This window comes from Pholis gunnellus (genome assembly GCF_910591455.1).
Source record: "Pholis gunnellus genome assembly, chromosome: 5".
NCBI lineage: Eukaryota > Metazoa > Chordata > Actinopteri > Perciformes > Pholidae > Pholis > Pholis gunnellus.
The window spans coordinates 13,595,612-13,619,209 of NC_136531.1; the positions used below are offsets into that span (position 1 = coordinate 13,595,612).

A 23,598-nucleotide genomic window follows, 5' to 3' on the forward strand; every position below is an offset into this window, starting at 1 on the left:
ATCATCACTGATCGTGGTTTATTTGAAACATAGCCTCAGTAACATGAGCCCGTATGTGACAGTTTGTGGGTGACGTGCAGGAGGAGGAGGAGAACTTCCCCCTTCACCCCCTCTGGACTCTGGTCGGGACCTCAGAGCAGAGAAGCCTCAGACAGGAAAAAGGCAAAGAAGATGAAGAAGCTGGTGGTGTTTTTGCTCTGCCTGGTCCTGCTGACCATCTACACAGGTAAGAAACTCTCAGATTTACCTGAGATTACCTGAGATTTACTTGAGGAGAGCATGAAGCCAATCTCAATGAATTATGGGTTGAAATTTCGGTCAAAAGAACATTTTGTCCTGCTGCGTGAATTTACAACAATCAGTAGGGCAGATTTAGGCCAGTTAAGAAAAGACAGGAACAGAATAATGAGGATGTCATTTAGGAGAGTCTGAATTTAGTGCATCTTGCTTTCGTTGCATGACCATATTGAGATGCTGCATCAAGTTCATTTCCAGTACAACTGCTCTAACTTCAGCGGGCTTTCCTGCTTTGAAAACAAAAAAGTTAAATCGCACAAATCTTCGCAATTGATGATTTTTCTGAAAACTAAAAATCTGTCTCTCTTAACGGGATAACTTGAGAATGTGTGAGAGTGTGTTGCCACGTTGCTTTGAGGGGCCCAGGCAGCAGCAGCAGCAGCAGCTCTGGCCTCGTGTTGACAGAGCTGGGTTGATTCACAGCAGCTCCCTCTGGCAGGGGAGGAAGAGAGGGCCAGCCTGGCTGCCTGCTGGGGTCACGTGATGCATGGGCCCGACTCCCTGGGGAGCGAGGAGGATGAATGGGCACTCTGTTGCCTTCCACCAAACACTGTGCCTCCTAAAACAGGCCTGGGTTAGAGAGAGGGAAACAGAGAGCCCTTGCAGAGGCCAGCATGTGTGTGCATGTGTGTGTGCGTGTGTGTGTGTGTGTGTGTGTGTGTGTGTGTGTGTGTGTGTGTGTGTGTGTGTGTGTGTGTGTGTGTGTGTGTGTGTGTGTGTGTGTGTGTGTGTGTGTGTGTGTGTGTGTTAGCAGCTCCTTTGGGGCTTGCATTGGGGAATAAACAGCCTCACATGGACCAGCTAAACAGATCAGGTCAGCCACAGCTCACCAGCAATGGGTGGTGGTGAGAGGGTTATTCATGGGTCTAAACACAGCTTTAAGAGGAATGTCATCCTGATTAGCTAACACCCAGCCACAGAGCCAACAGCTGATATGATTGTAGAAAAAAACCAAAATAACTCAGGCAGAGGTTAAACCCAGAGCTGACAGTCTTAGTTTCCACTCACATACACACACTCACATCTGACAAAAACAAAAATACAATCTCATTCTTTTATCTCTGTATGTGCAACTTTGTGGAATGTTTTCTTTCCCACATCGAAGAATTGGATGTTAGTAGCACATGAAAAACATTTGATCTCTTTTTAGTCCAACTCTTACTCTCTTTCTCTCCTTCAGATGCCAACCCCATCATCAAGGAGAGCTTCGCTAAGCAGCTGCTCCGCAGCAAGAGGCAGGAACGGCCAATGAAGGCCGGCCACCCTGATGAGCCAATGAGGGTAAGGTTCATTCAGAGCACAGAGCACAGATACATTACACAGGGTGGACATATTGACTATCGATCACACTGAGTTCTGTAAAACAGCATTTTAACCTTCCTATTATAAGCAATACATTCTTAGAAACTGTAAGGTAGCATTAAGAAATGACTAAGACGTTTTTATCATAGTGTTCATTGACAACAATAATAGTTCCTCATATGAAGCATCAATTGCTGCTGTATTGACAATTAATGAATGCTCGATAAAAATAATAAGTGTTTGTATACACAGTTGGGTTTAAAAAGGTTTTAAATTGTATTCCACACTCATGAAAGCATGTCATGTCATGTCATATATCAATTATGTCGTTAAGCGTTCATTATTTGTTAATTAGGAGTGTTAGGTGGTTTCGACAAGATATGCATTTACATACGACATCAGCATCTTTTAAAAATGTCTTACATTTATTATTCATTCATGGAAAACATTTTTACACTTGTTTAGTAGTTTGTACGTGTCAGATACAGTTGACATGTAAAACCAGTTCAACAAAGAGTTAAAATAAAACAAATAAAACAACAAAATAAAATATTAAACAAACAGATAAATAGAAATAAGTCGTCAGAGATTGTTTGGAGAAACCTTAGATATAATATCATATATTATAAAGTATTTTCTAATTTGAAATCAATTAAGTATATTACATACACAGTCATTGGAGAATGGGAGGGGAGTTTAGAGTTTAAGATTTAAGTTTTACTTGTTTTTTAAATACACAGTTAGTTTTCACTTACACTAAATTATGTCACCTGGACATCACTTTACCATAGAGCCATGTTGACTTTCTGTAGAAAATATTTACCCCAAAACTCAATAAATCTATTTAAAAAAACAGTTTTTAACAGTTTCTTTTATATATATTACAAATCAGTCCTCATGCACTCACTATGTGAATCAGCTAATAAAAGACATTCAGCCTTTGTCAGTGTACTGAAGTGCAACTAATCCAACTGAGGCAGCAGCATCTTTAAAGTAATGTGTCTCCGTGCGTTTGTGCATTGTAATGCTTCGAATGCATCCATTCATCATTGTTCAAGTCCAAGCATGTTTCACTCTGTTTAGCTCCACTCACCTCTGTAATTTCACTCTTGGCTGTCATGTGCCACTGCTGCTGTGGTGTAAAGCAAGAACGAAAGCAGGGGAAGTTCTGAGTAGCACTGATTCCCCTCTTTAACACTCGGTTTCATTTGTGCAAATGTGGGTTGCAAAACAGACCTGCAGTTATTCATGTACCTCCACCTTAATCACCCTATCACTCCACCCAGGAGCATCTGCTCCACATGCAGGTTCTGGATCAGAGGGCCCAGGAGACCAACATGGAGAACTGGCTGAACCCCCACTGCTACCCTCGCTGTGACAGGAACTACGGATACCCCGTCTGATGAAGGTGATGACAGAGGTCCCCACAAGTCTACACTTTCACTTCGGACCCCAAATGCACACTGAACCTGAAAGCACCCCTGTGCACACACACAGCAAGAAACCAACACTGCAGGGCGTAAACTTTTTTTCCACACTTACCAAACCGCTAATTTCAAAAGTAGAAAAGTAATTCTTGCTTTCGGGCCGGAGTAAAGTCATTACATTCATCTACAACTTAATCTCTTCATTGCCTCTTCCTTTTTTGAATTGCTTATTTCTATGTTGGTAATTTTTCACTATTGTTAACTCTCTTACTGTTTGTCTGTGATTTTATCAAGACAGGAGGAAACCTCAGAAACCTGTAAAACTGTTTCTGACTCATGTCACGTAATACTTTAAACCAATTATTCTCAGCCATTGGTCGGCCCCATCTAGTGGGCTGCTGAGCTACTGCCAAATGGTTTGATTAAATAAAAGAAACTAATATATATACACATACATTTAAGAAAGTATTTCAAACAAAGCATGATTTTAATGACCAGTTATATGTTTGAATATCAACACGCCAATTACCACATCAGAGACAGATGTTTTTGCCATTGTTGGCTACAAAAAATATATATGGGAGACAACCTTCCCTCCCAAATGTTTGGTGAGGAAATATGACCCTGAATGCATTCAGTTTAGATTCATAATGGCAGCTGCATGTTTGATGTAGTAGAATCCATGAATCACATAATGTTTGACTTCACCTGACCAGATAACACTGTTTGAACTGTTCTTTACGTTTTTCTCTTCACAGTAAAGGACCACATGGACATGGCAACGAAATAATAAAAAGATGGACTCTCTCTCTCTCTGTCTCTCCATGTGAAGACTTCTGATATATAAATGGTCATGCATTTAATCTTACTGTATTACAGTTGTGTGGTTTACTGTCAGTAGTTTCTGCATTTGTTTTCTTAAACGTGCGTCAAAGAGTGAAATGTATTATAGTGAGTACAATCACAAATAAATCCATATATGCGCCTATACAACAGTGGTCTTGTTATTAAGATGACGATGATGATGATTATTATTATATAAGAACAGGGGGAGGTGTTATGTAGGCTGTTTCCCCTCTATGGGCTATAGCTCCTATTTATAGTCAGTGGCACAAGCGGTTTAACGCATTAAATCGAGGAGCTTATGACGTTATGCGTTTAATTAACAATCAGATAAGCGAGAACAAAATGCTGTGCCTCTTACTTTGGTTCAGTATCACATTTCGATAAAGAGAGCTTTTGGAAGAGACCAGGATCCGGTAATGAAAAGGGTTCAAGCCCAGGAAACAGTTTGTTTCGTTTATCATTTCGGCACAACAAAAGAGACGGCCTCGTTCCGGGGTTAGGTGTCCCGTGAAAGTGTTGTCAGGTGTTCTGGACCGGAGACCTGACACACAAAGGGAAACCTAATGTCGCGCCTGGAAAGAGCAGTAAAAAAGTAGGTCCATCCAGCTGCACACTCGGGAGAAAGAGGCCTTATAGCCCAGAAGAACAATATTCTATCTAAAAGAACTCTGAAATATGTATTTTAAAAGCCCATAGGCTATAAATGCTGCGGTATATGGCATTGGTTGACGCTATATATCGTCCTTTTATATATTAAACAAATAAATGTGCCGCTTATTCTAAAATGATAGAAATTGAATACATCTCGGAATAAAGAACAGGCCTATGAGAATAAATAGCTGCATTTGTGTCGTTTATTCAAACGACTGAGCTAGAGTGGCCTAAAAAAAGCTGACTGGCGCGAAATATTCACAGCAAGTCTACGGGTTTATGGACTGCTAGTGTTAAAGAGAGAATACCCGAATGTTCTGCTAAACTAACTCTAATCCGAAATGATACAGGCCCGCTACAGCGGCCTGTATCTATAAAAGGCCTTTAACTTGTGCTGTAGGCCTAGTCATCGCACTAGTGACGCTTTATTTAGCTTGTAAGAATTAAAAATAACATTCTTTCATTGATCTCCCAATGTCCTATAGTTATAACAGAAATGGAGGCCATTCAAATCTATATAAAGAATAAGAAAGTAACCCTAACGATAGACGGTGGACCTAAAGGCCTGTTGCATAACATGTTTTGATAAAATCCATTATTTCCATTGCCTTTAAAGAACAGTAAAAAAATGACGGGGCTGAAATAAAAACTCTCATTAAAACACACTGGAATTGAGAAAATTCAAAAGGATTTATTGGAAAGCGTCTAAAAAGCAAATTGACACCAACTCTGTGATTATCGTCTTACATTAAAGCTTTATGAACGTTTTCTATGAAAATGTAAAATAGAGTTAATGGAAACATGTTGTTATACACACCTTGGGAAAACTCGTATAGCGTGTCCATGTTAAATTGATTACGTCTCTTACAATTACAAATGTTAGAGACATTACAGACTCGGTCTTTGAATGCAACACAAACAGATGATTTTTTTTTTAATACTTTTGAATTCAAAGTGCTTGAGTACATTATTAAATATTGACCCCATTGAATTGAACGTGTTATATTCAGTCTAATCGGTTCAAATTGTAGAGAAATAATCAATCCTCGGATTGAATTTATTAATCCAAACGTCGCCTCACTTCTCATAAATGAGCTCAGACTGGAAGATATAAGAGTGAAAAAAATACATTCTAGTTAGTTAAAATTGCAAAATAGTAAAATTCACACTGTACAGAAAGTAGCCGACTGCTGCAAAAGAAACATGCAACTTGTTCATGTTTCAACCAATGCAAGATGTGAAGTGGACCTAATTTGATTTGGTCAATACATTAAAACAGAACATGTCCAACTCTATAATATATACACATATGCACATTACGTAATCTGCTTTCATACACTAAATACAAGAAACGCTTTGCTTAATAATCACACTATGTCATATATGCTAAAGAATGACTCTGATGCAAGTTAGAGAAAGCGAAGCGTGGCAAGAGGAAATGAGTCAAGCAATCATCTTTTGTCCTTTGAAGAAGCCTTTAGAAGTGCTGCTCTCCTTGATGGTGACGGTCAAGAAGTTGGTGGTCACGTCCGTCACCAAGACCTTTTCCACGTTGCCGGCGGAGGGCCTCCACGTCATTTCGTCCAAGTCGACGTCGAGCCTGGTCGGGGACGGCCTGTCAAAGAAGTAAGGCTTTTCCATCTGTGGAAGCTCCGCGGGGCGACTCGGGCTCTGGTTCAATTTGGACTGGTGCTTGAAGTGTACAGGTGCCAGGTAGGTGGAGCTGTCCTTAGTCCTGTGTGTGTCCATGTCTGTCCTGTGTGGATGCAGGCTGCGGTCCGAGTGGAGCTGCTTGTAGGAGCTTGCCCCGGAGAGTCCCCGGTTGTGCGTGTGGTGATGATGGTGGTGGTGTTTATGACCGTGGATCTCTGGATGTCTGTGGGTCACTTTGATCAGACTCATCTCTTCACCCCCCTGGAGCTTAGCCAGTTTGTGAGGGCTGTAGTTCACCTGCTCCTCTGCTCTCCTCTTGTGGTGTTCAAAGCTGCAGCTGCCGTCCTTGAAGCGGGGCTTAGGCTTTGGGCCTCTTTTTTTGGGTATGTGGATGAGCCCGTTTGGACTGCTTTGCTGAAGGGAAGGCTGCTGGTACTCACGGGTGGTCAGTTCTGGGGGTCGGAACCGTACGCTTTCTCCGCGGTTGACGGTGCTGGGTGGGAAGATGGTGGGAACCACGGCTCTCAGACCCTCTCTGGCCCTGGGGGTCACAAGGGTCGGGGTCGGGTAGGTGATGTGCATCCCTCGGACTACATCGCCTCTGAACTCATAGGAATTGGCTTTAGCCTGAGCCTATTGAAAGGTAAGAAAATGAGAGGGAAATTATTATTCAAAATTATACAAATAAATGACTATTCTTTTTCGTTTTTTGGTATTTCTTAGTTGACTTAACAAGCCTTTTTCATGGCAGTTGTTTTGACTGGTTATAGTAAGACAGCGTGACCAGGCAGCATGCCAGGACCCTGAAACCTGAGCAGCTAAATGGTATTCAGCCATCATTCATTTTATTATTCACACCTGTGCTCTTCCTACTGTAACATGTCAAAATGTCTTCTCTAAAAACACATGTTGAGTGTTTAAATTACTGCCCAAACATTTATTCATCTTAATTTAATGACAGATATAGTGGCATGGTGCAGGAGGATTTTACATGAAGATTAAGGACCTAGAGCAAGAAGCTTCAACGCAAGCTTGCAAACATGGCATGTCAACAGTTCCTCACTGGCTAATAAACAAGCTACATACGGAATATGTATAATTAGCATCATTAAGGAGGCTTGCGCATTAAGGCGAAATACAATGAGACCGAAATGAATTTGAGAAGGCTTCAAGTAAAAAGGTACGAGACCAGAATATACATTATATAGACTGTGTTGTGATATATTAAACATATTAGTACGGATTTGACGTTATTGGGGGCAAGCATGCGACGCATTAAAACACACATGAAACAACGCTGCTAAACTTTACCTTGAGCAGAAATGTCTTGGGTTTTGGTCCTCTCTTTTTGGGCCCATACAGCTCCCTTTCACGCTCCCTGTGAAAAACATAGTGACAGACACCCACGTTGAGTGTCACGGGAGCAAAGTGCACCGCGAGGACACCATGCATATATATGTATTTATTGGACATGTGAACAGTCATTGGCTCTGCACATAAAAAGCATTTTAACTTCACCTCTGCTCGAAAGCGGCAAACAGACGGGAGTCCAAAATATTCTCCTCTGGTTCCCAAGTGCTGTATCTGTGAATTAAAACATTAGCGTTAGGGGAAGCTGAGGAAGCGGTCGCTGACACACTCACGCAGACGCACACACACGCGCGCGCGCACACACACACACACACACACACACACACACTGTTGGGGACGGCCGTATCGTTAGCCTGCAAGCTACAATCTCCATCGTGCGATAACGCGAACGTTACTCCTCGGTTTTAATCTGTTTCGCTAGCTTTGCCCGGCTAACGACAGCCACAGTCGAGACAGTGCAGACACACCACCACTGCGGGCTGAAAACACGCAACACACACACACACACACACACGCACAGTGTAGCAGGACTTACTTGGGAGACCAGCCCTTCCATTTCACAAGGTATTCAATCCGACCCTGCATGCCATCAGAAACAAACAGAAAATACTTCATTAGCTTGCAGGGCAACAGTACGAGTACAGTGCGGTGTTGACGGAGAAACGGGGCCCGTTCCATCTCCCTCGTACCTTCCTTATCCTCCGTTTGATGATCGACTCTGCCGCGAACACCCTCTCCCCGACGGCAGACAGCTCCATGTTTACTCCAGTGCTACCTACCGTTAGCTCGGTGAACAGCTAACAGTTAGCACAGCAGATATATTTTTCTCCGGTCCCAGCCACTCTGAATTCCCGACAGACCATAATACTCCCCGACAGAATGGACGTCAGCGCAATTTTTTTACTGCGTTGCTAAGGAACCGCAGTCGGTGGAACCTCGAGGAGAACGCCCATTGGCGCAGCCGTTGCTACGTGCTCGGGTTGCTAAGTGAGGGGAGGAGCGCGAGCCCGAGTAAATTCTTTTCGGGGCGGGAGGAGTGGTGGTGGCTTTTTTTTACCCGCGCGGCGAGTGAATCATTTCGCGCAATTTATATGAGATATTCAAAAAAAATGCACGTGGTATCAAATGCAGTTTAGTTTACATGCACGCGACAGTGTCCCTCAAGCGAATAGATGAACCAGGAAATAGCAATGCCGTTTGATTTATGCGACGGCGAGAGATACGGAGACAATCCCTCATTTTTGTTAAGTATAGCCAGCAAAGTATCCATCAGATAATGCAGTAAACTTGCTTGGCAGATGTTATTATCAGCGTATTAGTGCTATTCAGTACACACGCGGTAGTCGTCCGTGTGAACTCGTTGCAAGTGAAGTGACCGCGTTCATTTCGTTTGCCAAGGATCAATGCACTGCTCCCGTCAGGCGAAATTAGAGGCTATTTCTTATTCATACTATTTCATCTTTCCACACCTTGTGTGTTGACTTTGAACGCAAGGTTTTAGGGCATATGTAGCAAATGTGTTGCATACAGGCCTACTTATGGAATTGTGTTGTTTTAAATCAAAGACCTGTCATAAACAGAGAGGTTCTCTGAGTGGTCATTTATTAAAAACAAATCTTAAATCGGGTAAAATGACAGTCCATGGTATTTCTAGATTGTAGTCTAAACTAGGCTGTGACTGCATGCGGTCCAGGAAAGCGTTTCATATTTATCTGCATTTCAGGTCTGACCGACTACTTGCCAGTTTCCTTTCTGTAGTTACTGTCTGACTGATCTTTTCAATAAAACATCGGGTTGTGGTCTGCTTCTGGTGTATAAACCATTAACAGATTTTATGTCTGTATGTGATTTTTTCTGCCAGTGAGATTACTCAACCAAAGTCCATCAAAACATGTATAGGCTTTCATTGGGCCTTTTTGAATGGACCAGCCAACGCGATAACAGAGCCACACAAAATTAAAAGTAAACACCAGAGAAGGGAATATTTTAGTGTCTTAAATTCTTTTTAAAACGTTGACATAATAATATCAATAAATAAATGCTGAGTCTACAACCGACAGGCCGAAAGGTACGTTTTCTATGCTATAGATAAATATAATAAAGACAAAAATATATACAAATTAAAATAGCAAAGGCTCAACAAAAGGTAATAGGCAATGCCAAATAAAATAATGTATTGTAATTGATACGAATAAAGTACCTGACCTGAATAATAACAAATAATAATAATAATAATAATAATAATAATAATAATAATAATAATAATAATAATAATAATAATAATAATAATGATAGTAGCTGGTCAACAGAACTAACAGTTTTATAAAATAGGAAAGCCTACAGCATATAGCCTATCTTTGTCAACCCTTAAAAGTATAATGATTATTCATTCATTAACTAAACAGTAAAATAAACAGAACAGAAAATAGATGAACAAACAACCAAGTCTTAAAATGCGAGTTCTTCATGCAGCCCGGAACGATGAACCGATAATAACTGAGTACATCACTTAGTCATTATTTCTCAAAAGGACTAATAAACTATACGATTATATATTATATTATATTAACAAAGCGTGCTACTTTAATTGAGCAAGTCTCCCGGACCAAAGCGATTGGCAGATTAGGTTGAAAGTAGGTTGGAATTGACGCTCATGTCCAATAACGATTTAGATAGAAAATAAAACCTTTGCCTTTCCACTTCAAAAAAAAGAAGTAAAATCATGCCAGACACCCATGCAAAGCCTTATCAGTGTATCGTTGATTTAAAAGAATGCATTAAACAATCTAATTGAATATTTAAAATATTTAAAAACCTGTCTATTTAAATCACGTTATTGTGTGAAGAATATTGACTTTCTTAATTAGACAGCGCAACATTATTGTTATAGTCAGATACTTAAACCCAAAGTAACAATAAAGCTTCTAAATCCAACATCTTAATAACTTATGATGATCAAATATGTTAACATGCATTTAAAAAGGAGCCAATGACATGTTTCATATCAATGAACGATCCAAGTAGAGGCAATGATTATTGTTTGTGGTTTCAAGACAAGAACAAACGACGGAATGTCTCGGGCCATCGGCTTAATTTAAAGAATGTATAGACTTGTATTATCCCATGAGCCCTCATCTAATATAGGCCTATATATATATATATATATATATATATATCAACATCAGACATCAGACATCAGACATCAAGACAATAATCGCTATTTAAAGACCATGGTAGCTGTGGGATGATGAAGGGTCAATCATTTATTATAATGACCACTAACATTTTGTCTGTTCATCAGAATAGTTGTCTTTATAAGTCCCTTGTGTGCAAATGACTAATTAATTACCGTGTCTGCAAAGTACAGAAATAGGCCACGGTGAATTGAGTTATCTTAAAAGTCTAGACGCGATCACACTGTTGCTAAATGTGTTACTAAAACACATGTTCCTTCTCATTTGTTTCTACTCAAGGTAGATCAGTTCAAACTAAACTTCTGCAGGCTGTTCTGACACAAAATCCAGTCATTGGCACACAGCAAAGCGACGGCCTAACGCAGATAAATCATATTCACAAGAACATTGAGTCTCCACTTGTCACATTCTTTGCTGATCTGTTTCATGCATGCGCACATTTGCCAAATAAGCCAGACTACTTCACTCAAAGCCTCTGCAGAAAGACCACAGAGAGCGAGAGTAAATCCATCTAAAGACATTTTACCAAACAATAGATTTATCGAAGATATGCACATTTTATAAAGCACTATACTGTGAAATTGTAACGTGGTGGTAAATGCTATATCGGAATCTTTAAAGCATCAATACACCATTGCATTTGGAATGAATGCATTTCAGAGGAGGACGGCGATTGTCTAATTGTGATTTTAAGATGTACTTTATGATTCCACTCCTCTTTCTGTCGTTACTGTCGTACTTTCCAATTCGCAAACAAACACACAGTGTAGACACAGAAAGGGAAGATGGGCGCACCTCAGACTCTGGATGCGATTGGTCTCGGCGCGCCTGCAGTGCAGCAGTGCTGCCGCCGTTAAAACACTATTGGTTGGCTTGTATCCGGGCAAGACGCTGGTTCCTCGTGTGCGCACAAAACGGGAAAGCACGGCCACACACACACACACACACACACACCCACACCACAGGCAATATGGATCATGCAGTCATTTTAATAAAGAAACAGAGAGAGAGAGAGAGAGAGAGAGAGAGAGGGTGAGAGGTGGGATGATTATCGCAGGTGCGACAGTCAATGAATTCCTGTTTATGCGTCTTTCTTAAGCAAACGTCCCTGCCGGACCTTGATCTACAAGTCATAAGCAACTAATAGAAAGGTGATGCAGGCTCTCGTATCATACGAACAGAACAGGTAGTCTTGCATACCAGCGTTATTTATAGGTGTTTCCTTCCCTGAATCCCCCTTGGCATAAAGGAAAATAGATTTCAATGGAGGCTACAAATCCTATTTAAAAAAAAAAAACAGACACGTAGGCGGTGTGGTGTGACGGGTATAGGCCTACGTGTTAACGCCTCACCAGTTAGGCTACTGGCTAATTTTGTCCGCGTGCCACGAACAAATCTAATCCCATGACGTAAAACACTGATCGGTGACTGGGTCATATTTTAACCACGGCAGCGCGCACAGGCCTAGCTGTGTTAAACCACCTGTGTCGTTACTCCTGTTGAATCATGCACGTGGACAGAGGTCAGCGGTAATGCATCAGTCACTGCTGGATGATTTGGGGTTTAGTCAATTGTTTGTCACTAAACTGGATCCAGCTGGGTTATTCCAGCAGGTTAAATCAAGCATTGTGAGTGAGTGCACGTGCGCTGTTTGCCTCTGCAACAATTTACCACCGAGTTGCTCACGAGGCTGAAATCACGGAGGCAAATGGAGGCGTTGTGACATTGTGAATAGATAGCTCAGCAACGAGTTTGAGATTAATATTTTGTATCATTCTGATAGTGGAACTAAATGTGTTTTTTTTATGACAAACATCTTGAGTTTTATTCAAAAACTTTTATAAAATGAATTAATTTTCACAGAATAATCGGAGTTCTATAGCTCATGGTTAAACAATTGAGTTCACAATTTAAGCTATATGTGTCACCTGTATCAGTAGTCATTGTTAAGCACAAGTATAGGCCTAAAGGCTGTTTCGTGTTTAGTTCCTGACAACTGCATTGGAGCAATACTCATATTTACCATAAGTAAAGGAAAGATTGTTTGTTGCAAATTTAGTATTCAAGCCTCCTTCCTTATCAAACTGTTGTGGCTGGATTCAGAAATGTTTAAAATCTGCATTGCATGCACTTTATGTGGATGTGGAAAATACCCCTGTAGGCCTACACTGAAAAGATTCTGTGGAAAACACATTTGGTTCATAATTAGTTCCCGTTTCTATCAAAACGGATCCCCTGAATAGATCAGTGATTTTGAGAAAAACAACAGCACACTAACTAGTTGTGTTTATCGGCCAGAGAGCATTTTCAGGCCTAACTCACGCATGCACACATTCAGCATGAGCTGGCAGATAAGAGGAACCAGAGGGTGGCTCACCAACAACACGTTATTACACAATTCTTACACAGTTCTTGTTTAATTTAACGGATAACGTAAAAATCTGGTTGGAGCTTTGCAGGTTTTTTTGGCCTGTACATGAGCAAACAAGCCGCGTGATACGTAATTCCATCGTGCATCCTTCGGGGGAATTCACCGCTTTAGTCGCTCAGCAGAAACATTTTTGCAATTATCTTGTCAGCTGCAGCAGCTGCGAGGCGTTTCGGACAGACACGATGGAGAAGAAACTGGATGGAGCAGAGAGGGAGGACAGCCATTTTCTCTGTCGTTGCTCACGTTAACACGCACAGAAAGCAGTTTTATTGGCGGGCTGCAGCCCAGGAAATGGTCGGAAGCTGCCGTCTGTCATTTCGCTCGCCAAGTCATGTGTTCACAGCGTCGGAAAAGGCAAACATCAAACATTTGTACCCTAACAAACGAGACAAAAAGGCAGAGGTTGCGTTCAAATGCTCGCAAACAGGACCGATGTTTCGGGAGGTTTGCGAACCGGGAGAGGACGGAGCTTCTCTGCACATCCTTCCTTTACAGCGCCCTCCAGTTATTCCGAGGAACAGCAACTGTCAGCCTCATTATGCGAATGGCTGAAACGAGAAACCGTGGAAATAACATCCCGCGTTATGTGTGGGGAGCCATTTCAGCTGAACCTGTTGGTTAAGCACAGAAACCAGTCGCCTCCTGCTTTCTCTCTGCATGTCAGGAGGATTTATTCAGGTCACATCTGACAAACAGTTGTTCAAGTCAAAATGATGAGCTTTAAACGACTAAAAAGGGCACCTCGAAGTGTTGGTTAAACCATAAACCAGCTCACAGTATAGATCTTTTTTGCCATCTAGTTTAATGAACATTAATTAATAACAATTATTATCCAATTAAGTTTTTCTCTGAGTATACAACACATTTAAAGGTTGGGTAACACACACCTGTTATCTTCATTTTACAACACTACCAGTTATGTTTATTAAACAGCAAACCTGCCTCTTCAGTCGCTTGAATGTGTTGAGTGTTTGAAATGAATGAAAAGGCATTTCTCTCCGTATGGATCAGTAAAAACCAGGACTGACCTGCGACATTATGCACACAGGGCACATAGCTGGTTCGGGCAGCCCATCTGAAAATAAACGCTCACGGTAATAATCCTCACGGCCTGCAGCCTCCGCACACATGGCCACAAATAGAGCCATGTACAGATTTAGCAACTTCGGAGGTAAGGATGGCCATGTAAGAGCGCTTTAGCAGCCGCCCTTTCCGGGTTAAATCTTGATTCCCTGTGGGAGGCCAAGGTCACATGTGATGTAAGATACCAGCCATGAACCTGGACAAGATTATGTAAATCTTAAAAAAAACATTGCACACAAGTCCATACATCATTTGCAAACAATTTTATTATTGCAAAATGTATCATAGGAAGCCTTCATTTTTTTTTAGTCTGCACAAAAAACATCAAAAGTTCATCTGATCATGGTTCTCAGAGCAGTTCAATGCACCTCAGATCACATAGTGCTGGAAGGGATTTTGAAAACAGGAGAGGGGGCATGTGTGACACAAGGGAACAGATCTGATTATTAAAAAGGATGTGTGCTCTCACATTAACGCGATGATGCAAAAGTTACTAAAATATGACACCAGGACAAGTCCATTCAATCCCATTCATAACTGTGTCGCCTACAGGACGTGTCAGGGAGGCAGAGAACGGAAACATGAAAAACGGAATCATAGAGCACCCAGCTGGTGGTACTAATCTATTGGATTACACAGCTCCACTGGCAGCGTTAACACAGATTTGTGACCGATATGATTCAATAAAAAAAAAAAAAAAAAAAGGCATTTTTTTGTAACTGCACTGCTACAAAACATAAAATAAATAGAGTCCCAGGGTTGTACGTCAGCTGTCTTAATGGAAGTGACTTGTGCTCAGTATCAGATCTCGAGATGCATGACTCAAAAAACACTTCACAAAGGAGCATATATCAAACATTAACCGTTAATAATCTTTCATTTAAAAACATCCCATTTTCCCTTTCAACAACGTAAATCACATTTATTGACAGAAAGGCGCTCATTTTTTCTTTATCTGCTTGTTTAAGCATGCTTAATAGCATAATCTCTCCAAACAGCATGCATCCTTGTTTAAATCTGTCCATCTGTTCACACGCACACACACACACACACAGTGTAATTTACCATGTTTCAATATAATTTTTCTGCCTTACAAAATTCTCCATATAGCCTACATTTGTTAAACATTTTCTGAGATGCAGACAGTTGAGTGAATAATGAAATTACAGCAATAGAAAAGTGAAGAGTATTTACAAGAGTTTAGTGCATCTCAAAGTTCAGACATTTATTTGACCTAAATTGGCTTAAAGTTTGAAATAGCAAAATGTAGATACTGCATCTCCAGTAATAACAACAGAGACTTATTTGAAGAAATATGCAAATAATGCAATAAAAGGAGCTTTCTTTTTTTTAAAATCTGAACTATACAAAATGAAAGCAACATCAAGGGTCCATTTGTACATTCAAGCATCCGAAAATACAAATATATCTAATGTACATTTATACAGTTGCACAGTTTGCACCCAGTTCAGTTACACTGTGATGTATTCCTTAAATGTGACTGTGAGACAGTTTGTAGTAATGTCTGTGATCACTATATTCCCAAGGAAAGGCTGGAAAGAGGGAAATGTCTCTTCTTTTGTCTTTTCGTGGTTCGAAACAGACAATGAGCTAATATTCTCCTCCTCTTTGTGTATTTCAGTTTCACTCTGAGTTTCTGTCTGTGTGTCCGTTTGTGTTTGAGCTTGTGTGTCCGTTTCAGCCGGTGTGTGCGCTTCAGCTTGTCTTACAGTCTGAGGTTGTGTGTGTGTTTCAGGCCGGGCTGCGTTCGGCCTGGACTTGACAATGCTCAGGTCGATAGGTTCCTCTTGGTCTGCATACCCACAGTCCTGCAGTCCAATGTGACTCTGGTGTCCGTTTTGGTCGCTGCTGATGCTTTGGCAGGGCGAAGACACTGTTTTAGGAGCGCTTATACTCCTGGAGCTCAAAAACTTCTTACTACTCCCATGAACCTCACTGTCGATGTCAGAGAGGTGCCGCTTCAGTCCTTGAAATCCACCTTGGCTTCCTCTTTTGTCCAGTGGGGAGGGAACTCCCCTATCCAAAGGCAGGGAGAGCAGATTAGGCTTGGTTGTCAATTGTAAAGGCTGATCTGCTGAAAGCTGCCCCTGACCCCTGACCTCGACATGTTTATCCCGTTCCATCACAGTTGGCTCCGTTTTGGGGGACAGCTCCTTTTCTTTGGAGCAACGTCCGTTAAATCCAGAACTGGGAACTGTTGGTTTGTCTTTGGGGTTTTTAGCAAATCCATTCATAAGGCCGAGCTTCTTGACGAGTTTCATCTTCTCGAGGTGGTTCTCCGTGCTGTTGTCAGTTCCTTGCAGTGGCTTTCCAGCGGTTTCAGAATCACCATTTTTAATCTTAGCTGCCTTCATTCCATTTTCCATGTACTTGCTCATGACAATAACGATCCGCCCGTTCTTGTTTTTGTTCTTCACGATCTTTAGCTTGCCGTTGCTGACACCATTAGACTGCGGTAGAGCATCCTCTTTGGGTTTCACCCTCTCCGGCTCTTTGTGGCCATTGAGGTCCGCTGGAAGCTTCTTCAGCTCCATGGTGATATCCTTGACTTTGGTCAGGCAGCCGGAGTCCTTGTCCCGGACCCACTTTTGCTGCAGCACTGGGGGAAGGTTGTAACCCTTGTTAGCCAGCTCTGGCGTTTTTAACTCTCTGGGTTTAACAAATATGGCCTCGTGGTCCTTGAGGTCCGGCTGGTAGTGGTGGTGCTTCTTGCTGTTGAGCTGATAGTAGAACTTCTTGCCATTGGGCTGTTGCTGCTCGGCCTCGCGCTCCCTGCACAGCGGCTGGTACTGGTGGTGCTTCTTGCTGTTCAGCTGGTACTGCTGTCCCTGGGGACGGAGCATCTGGATGGGGCTGGTCTTCTGACAGCTGTCCTCGTCCAGGGCCGCCTCATGGAGACCAGCCAGAAGACTGGATCTCCTGGCGAAAGACGGAACCTGTGAAACCAGACAGCAATTTGTGTTATTCAAAAAAGCCTGAATTACATACACCTCCATCAGTATTACATGAAGAATTACACAATTTCTGGTGTTTTTACACAAGCATCCCTTTCAGTGGGGCGGTTAATGGTTGAACTGTCTACAGTATCTACACATGTGTCTGTGTCAGGCTACAACAAAAAGCCATGGTTCGTTGGGGCCCATGAGTTGCACTGGAGAAACAGTGCTTGGAATGTGTGAGGGGCTCTTCTGAGGCACAACGTTTATTTCAGGGGCCTTCGTCCATGTTTTCACAGCCCTCCAACAGCTACTGTGAAGCTCTTTCAGTCACTGGCCGGGCCATCAGAGTGACATTTCAAAGTGTCTCCTGTGGCTGTGACCTCAGCTCGGAGGAATGTCACTGGCTGCTTTGTGTCCCGTCATTGACTTTATCCCATGTGTTACCACCAACACCCTCCTGAGAGGAACAAAAAGACTCTTCTGAGGGGTTCCCCCAGCCTTTTGGACCTGTGATTGATTCGCTAAATGTACGATTCACTGAGCATTTAGCTACAACTGTTAGGTCATGAAAATGGTCCCTAATAATAAGCAAATCTATTGTTTGTAATAAATATTCTAACTTAGTTAAACGGGGAATCCACTGTGTTTTTGTGACTTTATGGAAGTGCAATATTAAATCTCTGGAGGGCCCCTTTAAATCAGCCTTTAATCTGAAATTCTAAATGCTTCTATATTGCTTCCTGGGATCTGAGAGGGAATTGTGCACAATGGATCTTAAGCAAAGCTGTAATTCATCTCTTGCATTATTGATGATCAGGAGAAGTGTTGAGTATCATTACTTTCTCACCTGAACCAGAAGGTGCTTGGGCTTGGGTCCTCTCTTGCGATATCCCATCAGCTGCTCTTGGCGTTCCCTGTGGGAGAGACAAAGCAGCAGCCAATCAGTGAGACTGTCTAGCAGAGATGAGTCGCCGTTGCATGGCAACACAACGTCACGGGTGTCCTCCTCAGGCTCAATTAGGAAATACTGAGCCCGTGTTACAGGTTGGAGTTACACTTCCTGGTGCACAGTGAAATTCATTCAGCACAGATTAAAAAGGAGCATCATTTTTTATGTCATTGTTATGTATTTACCTTTTCACAGTATCCTAACCTTTCTTCATGTTCAGTATCTCATTACACTTGTCCTCAACTGGGATAGTGGATTCAAACGAGGCTCCTTAATTAAAAACACATACTATCTCATGTAATGTCTATATCTAAAGTAGAAGATAAAGACCAGCCCTCCTCTGACTTTCTTTAGCTTTACTGCGTCTCCATGTAAGTCTCTCCAAGGCAGTAACTCAATACCACAGACGGGAGTGACGTCAGTCCCCTCCCCCAGTCTCCTCGCGCACGTCTAATTACAATGACAACTCAGTGTATTTTCATAGCCTGGCATTCAGACGATTTGGCTCCCCGGAGAGACACTCAATTAGTTTATGATCGCTCCTCTTTAGAGAGAGAGGTAATTGCAAAAACAGACACAGAGTGAGGTTGGTGTTTTGCTTTAACGTGTGACCTAAGCCTGAAAGGTTGCTGCAAGCAAAAAGGTGAGGGAGGCAAAGAGAAAAGCCAGTGACAGTTTTAACACGCCAGGCATTGAAGAAATTAAATTACACTGTCCTTCATGTGGAGCTGTCTGGTCAGTCACTCAACAGACTATTTAGCAATTAGCCAAGCAGCTAATTTCACCATGGTAGCCCACTTTGAAGACCATGGACACATTTTCCTCTAATAGAGAACATCAGGAAGTACCTCTGGTAAGACATTGAGACCGTGCATGCACCTCTGATTTATTAGTTACTAAGCTGCTATTTAAATTCGCTGCTCACTTCAATCTTCATTTCCTCTTGCCTTTCCACTACATCATGAGCAGATTAAGAAAAGATGTGCATCATAATTCCCCCCCCTCCCCCCCCCCCCTTCTCTCAGAAAATGTGTTTTCCTGCTTTTTTCTTACTTCACTTGGATGTTGGACCTTCGCTGTGCAGAATGATGTAGGAGTAGAGTTTGACATTTGAATGCTGCTTCCACATTAATCTGCTAAAGGTTCTCTGCTATCACCTCTGCCGAGTAGGAGCAATCTTGTCTCTCGTAGTTAAACTTTTGAATTGAACAATACTCTCTAATTCATAGTATATGGAGTTATTCGTGAAGGAGAAGAGGTTTTAATCATTTTAACTAACTTTTTTTGGTGAAAACAACAACAACCCATATGAGACATCCATTGTTATTCCAATCAGAGTATTGTTTATGTCTTCAAAGATTTCTGCAGGGCGTCTGAAGTTTCAGTAGCTACTTAAATAATGATGTAAATGTGTCAAAACTATTTGCCAAATTAGCAATTAGCCAGACAGAACTATTGATAAAGTAGGTTTATCATTTTTGCATAATCAATAATAATTCGTCTACTGGGTAATTGAAGTGGTTGCCATGTCCTGTGGAAGATGACACAGGTGCATGTGGTGACTGGAGGGTGGGACAGCAGGTAGCACTTTAGCATTATAACCTTTTGCTGACACTCAAATAACTATCAGGTGACAAAGTAGATGCAACACAGTGTCACAGTTTGCTCTGGTAACCCTGACCTGAGTTTAACCCTACCCTGACCCTCCGATGACACTAGTGTTAATCCTCATCCTAACCCCCAGGCGCTGCATTTCTGAACATTGACTGACAGATTATGTAGCAAGTTTATTATCCACATGGGATTATCCAGATAGAGTGACCATGCAGCATAGTTCCCAACTGCAAACATTCAGGGAGTTCCTTCTTCAAACACGTGGATGAGTAACAGACAGCTATTGTGTGGAGAACTGGAAATGTAGGAGGCGTTTGATCGAAACCTGTTTGTGTGATATATAACGGGAAACTCACCACTTGTGAGGACTGTTTACCAAACTCAAAACGTACCTGTCTTGGAAGGCATCAAGCAGTCTTGGGTCCAGGATGTTTTCCTCTGGTTCCCACGTGTTGTATCTATTCAGAGAGCAGACAGTGAGCAGTGAGGACACATAGGCCTGTCAAACTGTGGCAGACATCATCAGAATGCTATCTTTGCGCCACAACAACTCTAGCTCATATTTGTAGGCATGGCCATGTGTAAACAACATGCTGAGACTTGCACTCCCTGTGGATGCACGTGCAATAAATCATGAGAAACTTTTACGCGCGGGTATGTGGAGGGGAGGAGAACAATTGCCCAGCCTCCACTCAACTGTAGATATATGGGCATGTCTTAAACATAGGGCTCAATTACAGACATGTCTTCCTTTAATTGGCACACTGGGGATTGCATACATTGTAAAACCACATCCATCATCGAGGCCAACGCGTCGAGTGCCCAAAGCAAGAACGCGCAACCGTCCATGTGCGCGCCTAAGCTCGCACACATTCACACACTTCTGTTTTGAATGTTGTTTTATCATCACCATGAGTATTATGTTTGACAAAGGGACTTACTTTGGAGACCATCCTCGCCACTTGACCAGATACTCGAACCTCCCCTGAGAATGGAGAGAAACGGGATAATCAGCGCAACGTTACTTTACATAGACAATGTCACTCTGCATTGCACCGTCACCTTAGTAATGATCTAATGAAAAAAAATAATAGAACAAATAGTCCATAACAGGGTGAAGGAAACCCAATGAGTAATGATCCTCCTTTCCATGTGCATGTGTGTAAAGATGTCCTTCAGTGCTCTTGTGACAAACCTTTCTGCTGCGCTTCTTCTCGATGCTCTCCACCGCAAAGACGTGCTCTCCCGCGGCGGGCAGCTCCATTTTCCGATACAAGAGTAGCGGCTCTTCTGTTTTTTGTTTTGTTTTTTTACCCTCTGCTTATGCTATCCGACACCTTATCCTCGCGTCCAGGCCGTTTTTTCCTGCTGCTGCTCTGATGTGAACCACAAGAGCCCCCCTCCTCCTCCTATTTTCACTGCGCCTCTTCCCTCGCTTTGCCCTCGGAGAGACTCGTTCTGCAGGCGAGTTGAATCTGCAGCGAGAAAACACTTCATGCAAATAACCGTTGGTGTGACGTCAGACAAGGGGGAGGTAATAGGGGCGGGGGGTTGTTCCCATGCTGCATTCAGGTGCTGTCGGAATCGCGACTTCGTTGGCATTTGAACAATATGTAAATAGTTACACTGTAGGAAAAGACAGATGTATCTATGAAAACACTAAGGTGCGTGGCATTTAGTGAAGGGGATGAAAAACATGGCAACAACTGGTTGAAGCCTGAATTATATAATCATAGACTATTTAACTCGTTTCACCTAGAATACATGAGGACTTTATTTTTAATTATTATTATTTCGTTATTCAACTGTTAGTCAGTATCTGCACAAATAACACATGAATATGCCACATAGCTCATCAAGTAATCAATTAACACACACACACACACACACACACACACACACACACACACACACACACACACACACACACACACACACACACACACACACACCTCTTCTTGGCTATGCTGTGGCACAAAACCAAAATTGTTCAGGGCAATATTTCCTCTTCCTTTCCCAGAATTGTAGGAAAGTTGTTTTTCTCCCCTCTCTGGCTGAGAAGGAGTGCCAGTATGTGAAGACAGCTGCTGTTTTGTTTGGTTGGAACGAAACCCTACCCGCCCATGACACAGGAATCCACGGAGATAACAATCAAAGCGCACATAACACATTTTATAATGTTCAACCAAAGACAATACATAAAAAAAAAAAAAAAACGGAATGTGGATGTCTAAAGTACGAGCTGAGATGAAACCCTGAACGCACCGTGCCTGCCTCTTGTGTTGCTGGATGTGTAGCGAGATCCAACTGCAAGAGGGTGCTATGAAAGAGGAGAGCGTTTTTTATCCTAAACCGCGATGGCCTGAATCACATCAAATGTTGCAGCGTGTCCAGGCCTTTGGCTTCATTTAGTATTTTCAGCCAGGACTAGTCGGGCTGGGTTCGTATCCTCGCGCCTTCGGTGTAGCCCACTACACACAGGGCGATCAAACATGTATTAATGAGTTGGGCACATGATACAGTTGGGTCCACTTGTAAGACAATCAGTACCACAAAACGAATTATTCCACCCGACAACGCACGATAGGCCCAACCAACGTTAAGGCCAGAGCCTGTTCGACACTGATTTATCACCGCCGCCATAACAGGGCCTCGTCTATTACGGGGAATCCTGGTGGAACAGGGAAACAAATTCCCATTAGTTGCTGCTATTGCGTTGCACTGAGCCGCTTATGTGTAATGCGCCATGAATCATTGCTCGTGGTTAAACTGCTGGCAGAGCCCGGCCGCTGTTGTGCGCGTTACAATGAATAGATTTTCCATATCCTCTCTGAGTCAAGGTCACACAAAGAGATGACATTTCAGATGGCACTGTGTCGCGGGGGATTTTCTGGTGGATTTTTTCTCTCTCTCGCGCTGTTAAAAGATGGCCCCTGGTTGTGTGGCAGTCGATGTAGGTCAGCATCCCCAGTCGGGGCTCTCACCCCGCCGGCTTTAACTCCAGCAGGGTCATTTCTGACTATGGAGTCCCGACAGGACAGGCACCAGACGGTTCCGTTATCGCTTGGCACGAAGAGCGTGCCGACATGACTCACGGTGTGAACCAGCTTAGGCCTGACGTTAAAGCGACACAAAGACACCCGGCACCAAACCTATATAGAGTTTTTTGAAATGGCAGTGCCTAAGGTTGTACCAAAGTTAAAATAATAATAATTGATATAGACGGACAAAGAGAAGATTTCAAATCACATATCCAGTTGCTTACTGCCATTGTCTCCTATATCCAGTTGTTTAGTGTTATTAATTGCACGTATATCTACAGCACGGATACATTTTCGATGCATTGCTTTAAAAATAAAAATATAAAATTGTCTTTGAAGCCCTCGCTGCATTGTTTTATACGGTTGGACCAAATAAAATTCAGCAGTGAAAGGGTTAAAGTGCAGGGATCCCGCAGGCTGCAGCGCTTGGCCTATTGCAGAAAGGCACGACTGTCTTTCCTTATAAGGCAATGAGTGCAAATCGACGGTGAAATATGTCTTTAAATAAACGAGCATAGCCCATTCACACTTGCATATTTGTGTCAAGTATCCCTCTCACGAGCACCCTGACTGTCAAAACAGCCGTCGTTCTTCACTGGTTCGTTCTCTGCGGCACGGCGGGGCTCGCGCATCAGCGGCTTCGTCGCGCGCACAAGGGCGCAGCGTTGCAGTCTGCTAATTCAGCTGCGTCATTCCTAAATTAAAGACGAGCTAAAGAAACACGGTGGTCAATTAGAAGCTATAAGGGGTTTAATGGGAGGTATTACTGGCCAGGAAGC

At 42.4% G+C, this 23,598-nt stretch overlaps 3 protein-coding genes across 3 annotated transcripts; 1 reads left to right on the forward strand and 2 right to left on the reverse strand.

Annotated features, from left to right (window-relative positions):
• The first annotated feature begins 62 nt into the window (after positions 1-62).
• Positions 63-4,007, forward strand: cUnh17orf67 (chromosome Un C17orf67 homolog). The gene is made up of 4 exons (XM_079159631.1): positions 63-226; positions 1,478-1,578; positions 2,886-3,007; positions 3,785-4,007. The coding sequence occupies exons 1-3, from the start codon at positions 172-174 to the stop codon at positions 3,000-3,002; spliced, it is 273 nt and encodes a 90-aa protein (XP_079015757.1). The 5' UTR covers positions 63-171; the 3' UTR covers positions 3,003-3,007; positions 3,785-4,007.
• Positions 4,008-5,244: 1,237 nt separating this feature from the next.
• On the reverse strand, positions 5,245-8,355 carry cbx8b (chromobox homolog 8b). Its single transcript, XM_079158927.1, has 5 exons — positions 8,237-8,355; positions 8,083-8,126; positions 7,695-7,760; positions 7,488-7,554; positions 5,245-6,809 (listed from the first exon to the last, which is right to left on the reverse strand). The coding sequence occupies exons 1-5, from the start codon at positions 8,303-8,305 to the stop codon at positions 5,967-5,969; spliced, it is 1,089 nt and encodes a 362-aa protein (XP_079015053.1). The 5' UTR covers positions 8,306-8,355; the 3' UTR covers positions 5,245-5,966.
• A 6,148-nt stretch (positions 8,356-14,503) lies between these two features.
• LOC306695544 (E3 SUMO-protein ligase CBX4-like) lies at positions 14,504-21,220 on the reverse strand. The gene is made up of 5 exons (XM_079158805.1): positions 20,974-21,220; positions 20,720-20,763; positions 20,171-20,236; positions 18,063-18,129; positions 14,504-17,212 (listed from the first exon to the last, which is right to left on the reverse strand). The coding sequence occupies exons 1-5, from the start codon at positions 21,040-21,042 to the stop codon at positions 15,728-15,730; spliced, it is 1,731 nt and encodes a 576-aa protein (XP_079014931.1). The 5' UTR covers positions 21,043-21,220; the 3' UTR covers positions 14,504-15,727.
• Positions 21,221-23,598: the final 2,378 nt, after the last annotated feature.

Excerpts from the sequence above, each read along its gene's own strand:
- cUnh17orf67 (XM_079159631.1), top strand. The coding sequence starts at position 172 with ATGAAGAAGCTGGTGGTGTTTTTGCTCTGCCTGGTCCTGCTGACCATC. Across the intron at positions 227-1,477 it reads CCTGCTGACCATCTACACAG|ATGCCAACCCCATCATCAAG; the intron begins GTAAGAAACTCT and ends TCTCTCCTTCAG. Across the intron at positions 1,579-2,885 it reads ACCCTGATGAGCCAATGAGG|GAGCATCTGCTCCACATGCA; the intron begins GTAAGGTTCATT and ends CACTCCACCCAG.
- cbx8b (XM_079158927.1), bottom strand. The coding sequence starts at position 8,305 with ATGGAGCTGTCTGCCGTCGGGGAGAGGGTGTTCGCGGCAGAGTCGATC. Across the intron at positions 7,761-8,082 it reads TGGAAGGGCTGGTCTCCCAA|ATACAGCACTTGGGAACCAG; the intron begins GTAAGTCCTGCT and ends TTTAATTCACAG. Across the intron at positions 7,555-7,694 it reads TTTGCCGCTTTCGAGCAGAG|GGAGCGTGAAAGGGAGCTGT; the intron begins GTGAAGTTAAAA and ends TGTTTTTCACAG.
- LOC306695544 (XM_079158805.1), bottom strand. The coding sequence starts at position 21,042 with ATGGAGCTGCCCGCCGCGGGAGAGCACGTCTTTGCGGTGGAGAGCATC. Across the intron at positions 20,237-20,719 it reads TGGCGAGGATGGTCTCCAAA|ATACAACACGTGGGAACCAG; the intron begins GTAAGTCCCTTT and ends CTCTCTGAATAG. Across the intron at positions 17,213-18,062 it reads CCAAGCACCTTCTGGTTCAG|GTTCCGTCTTTCGCCAGGAG; the intron begins GTGAGAAAGTAA and ends CTGGTTTCACAG.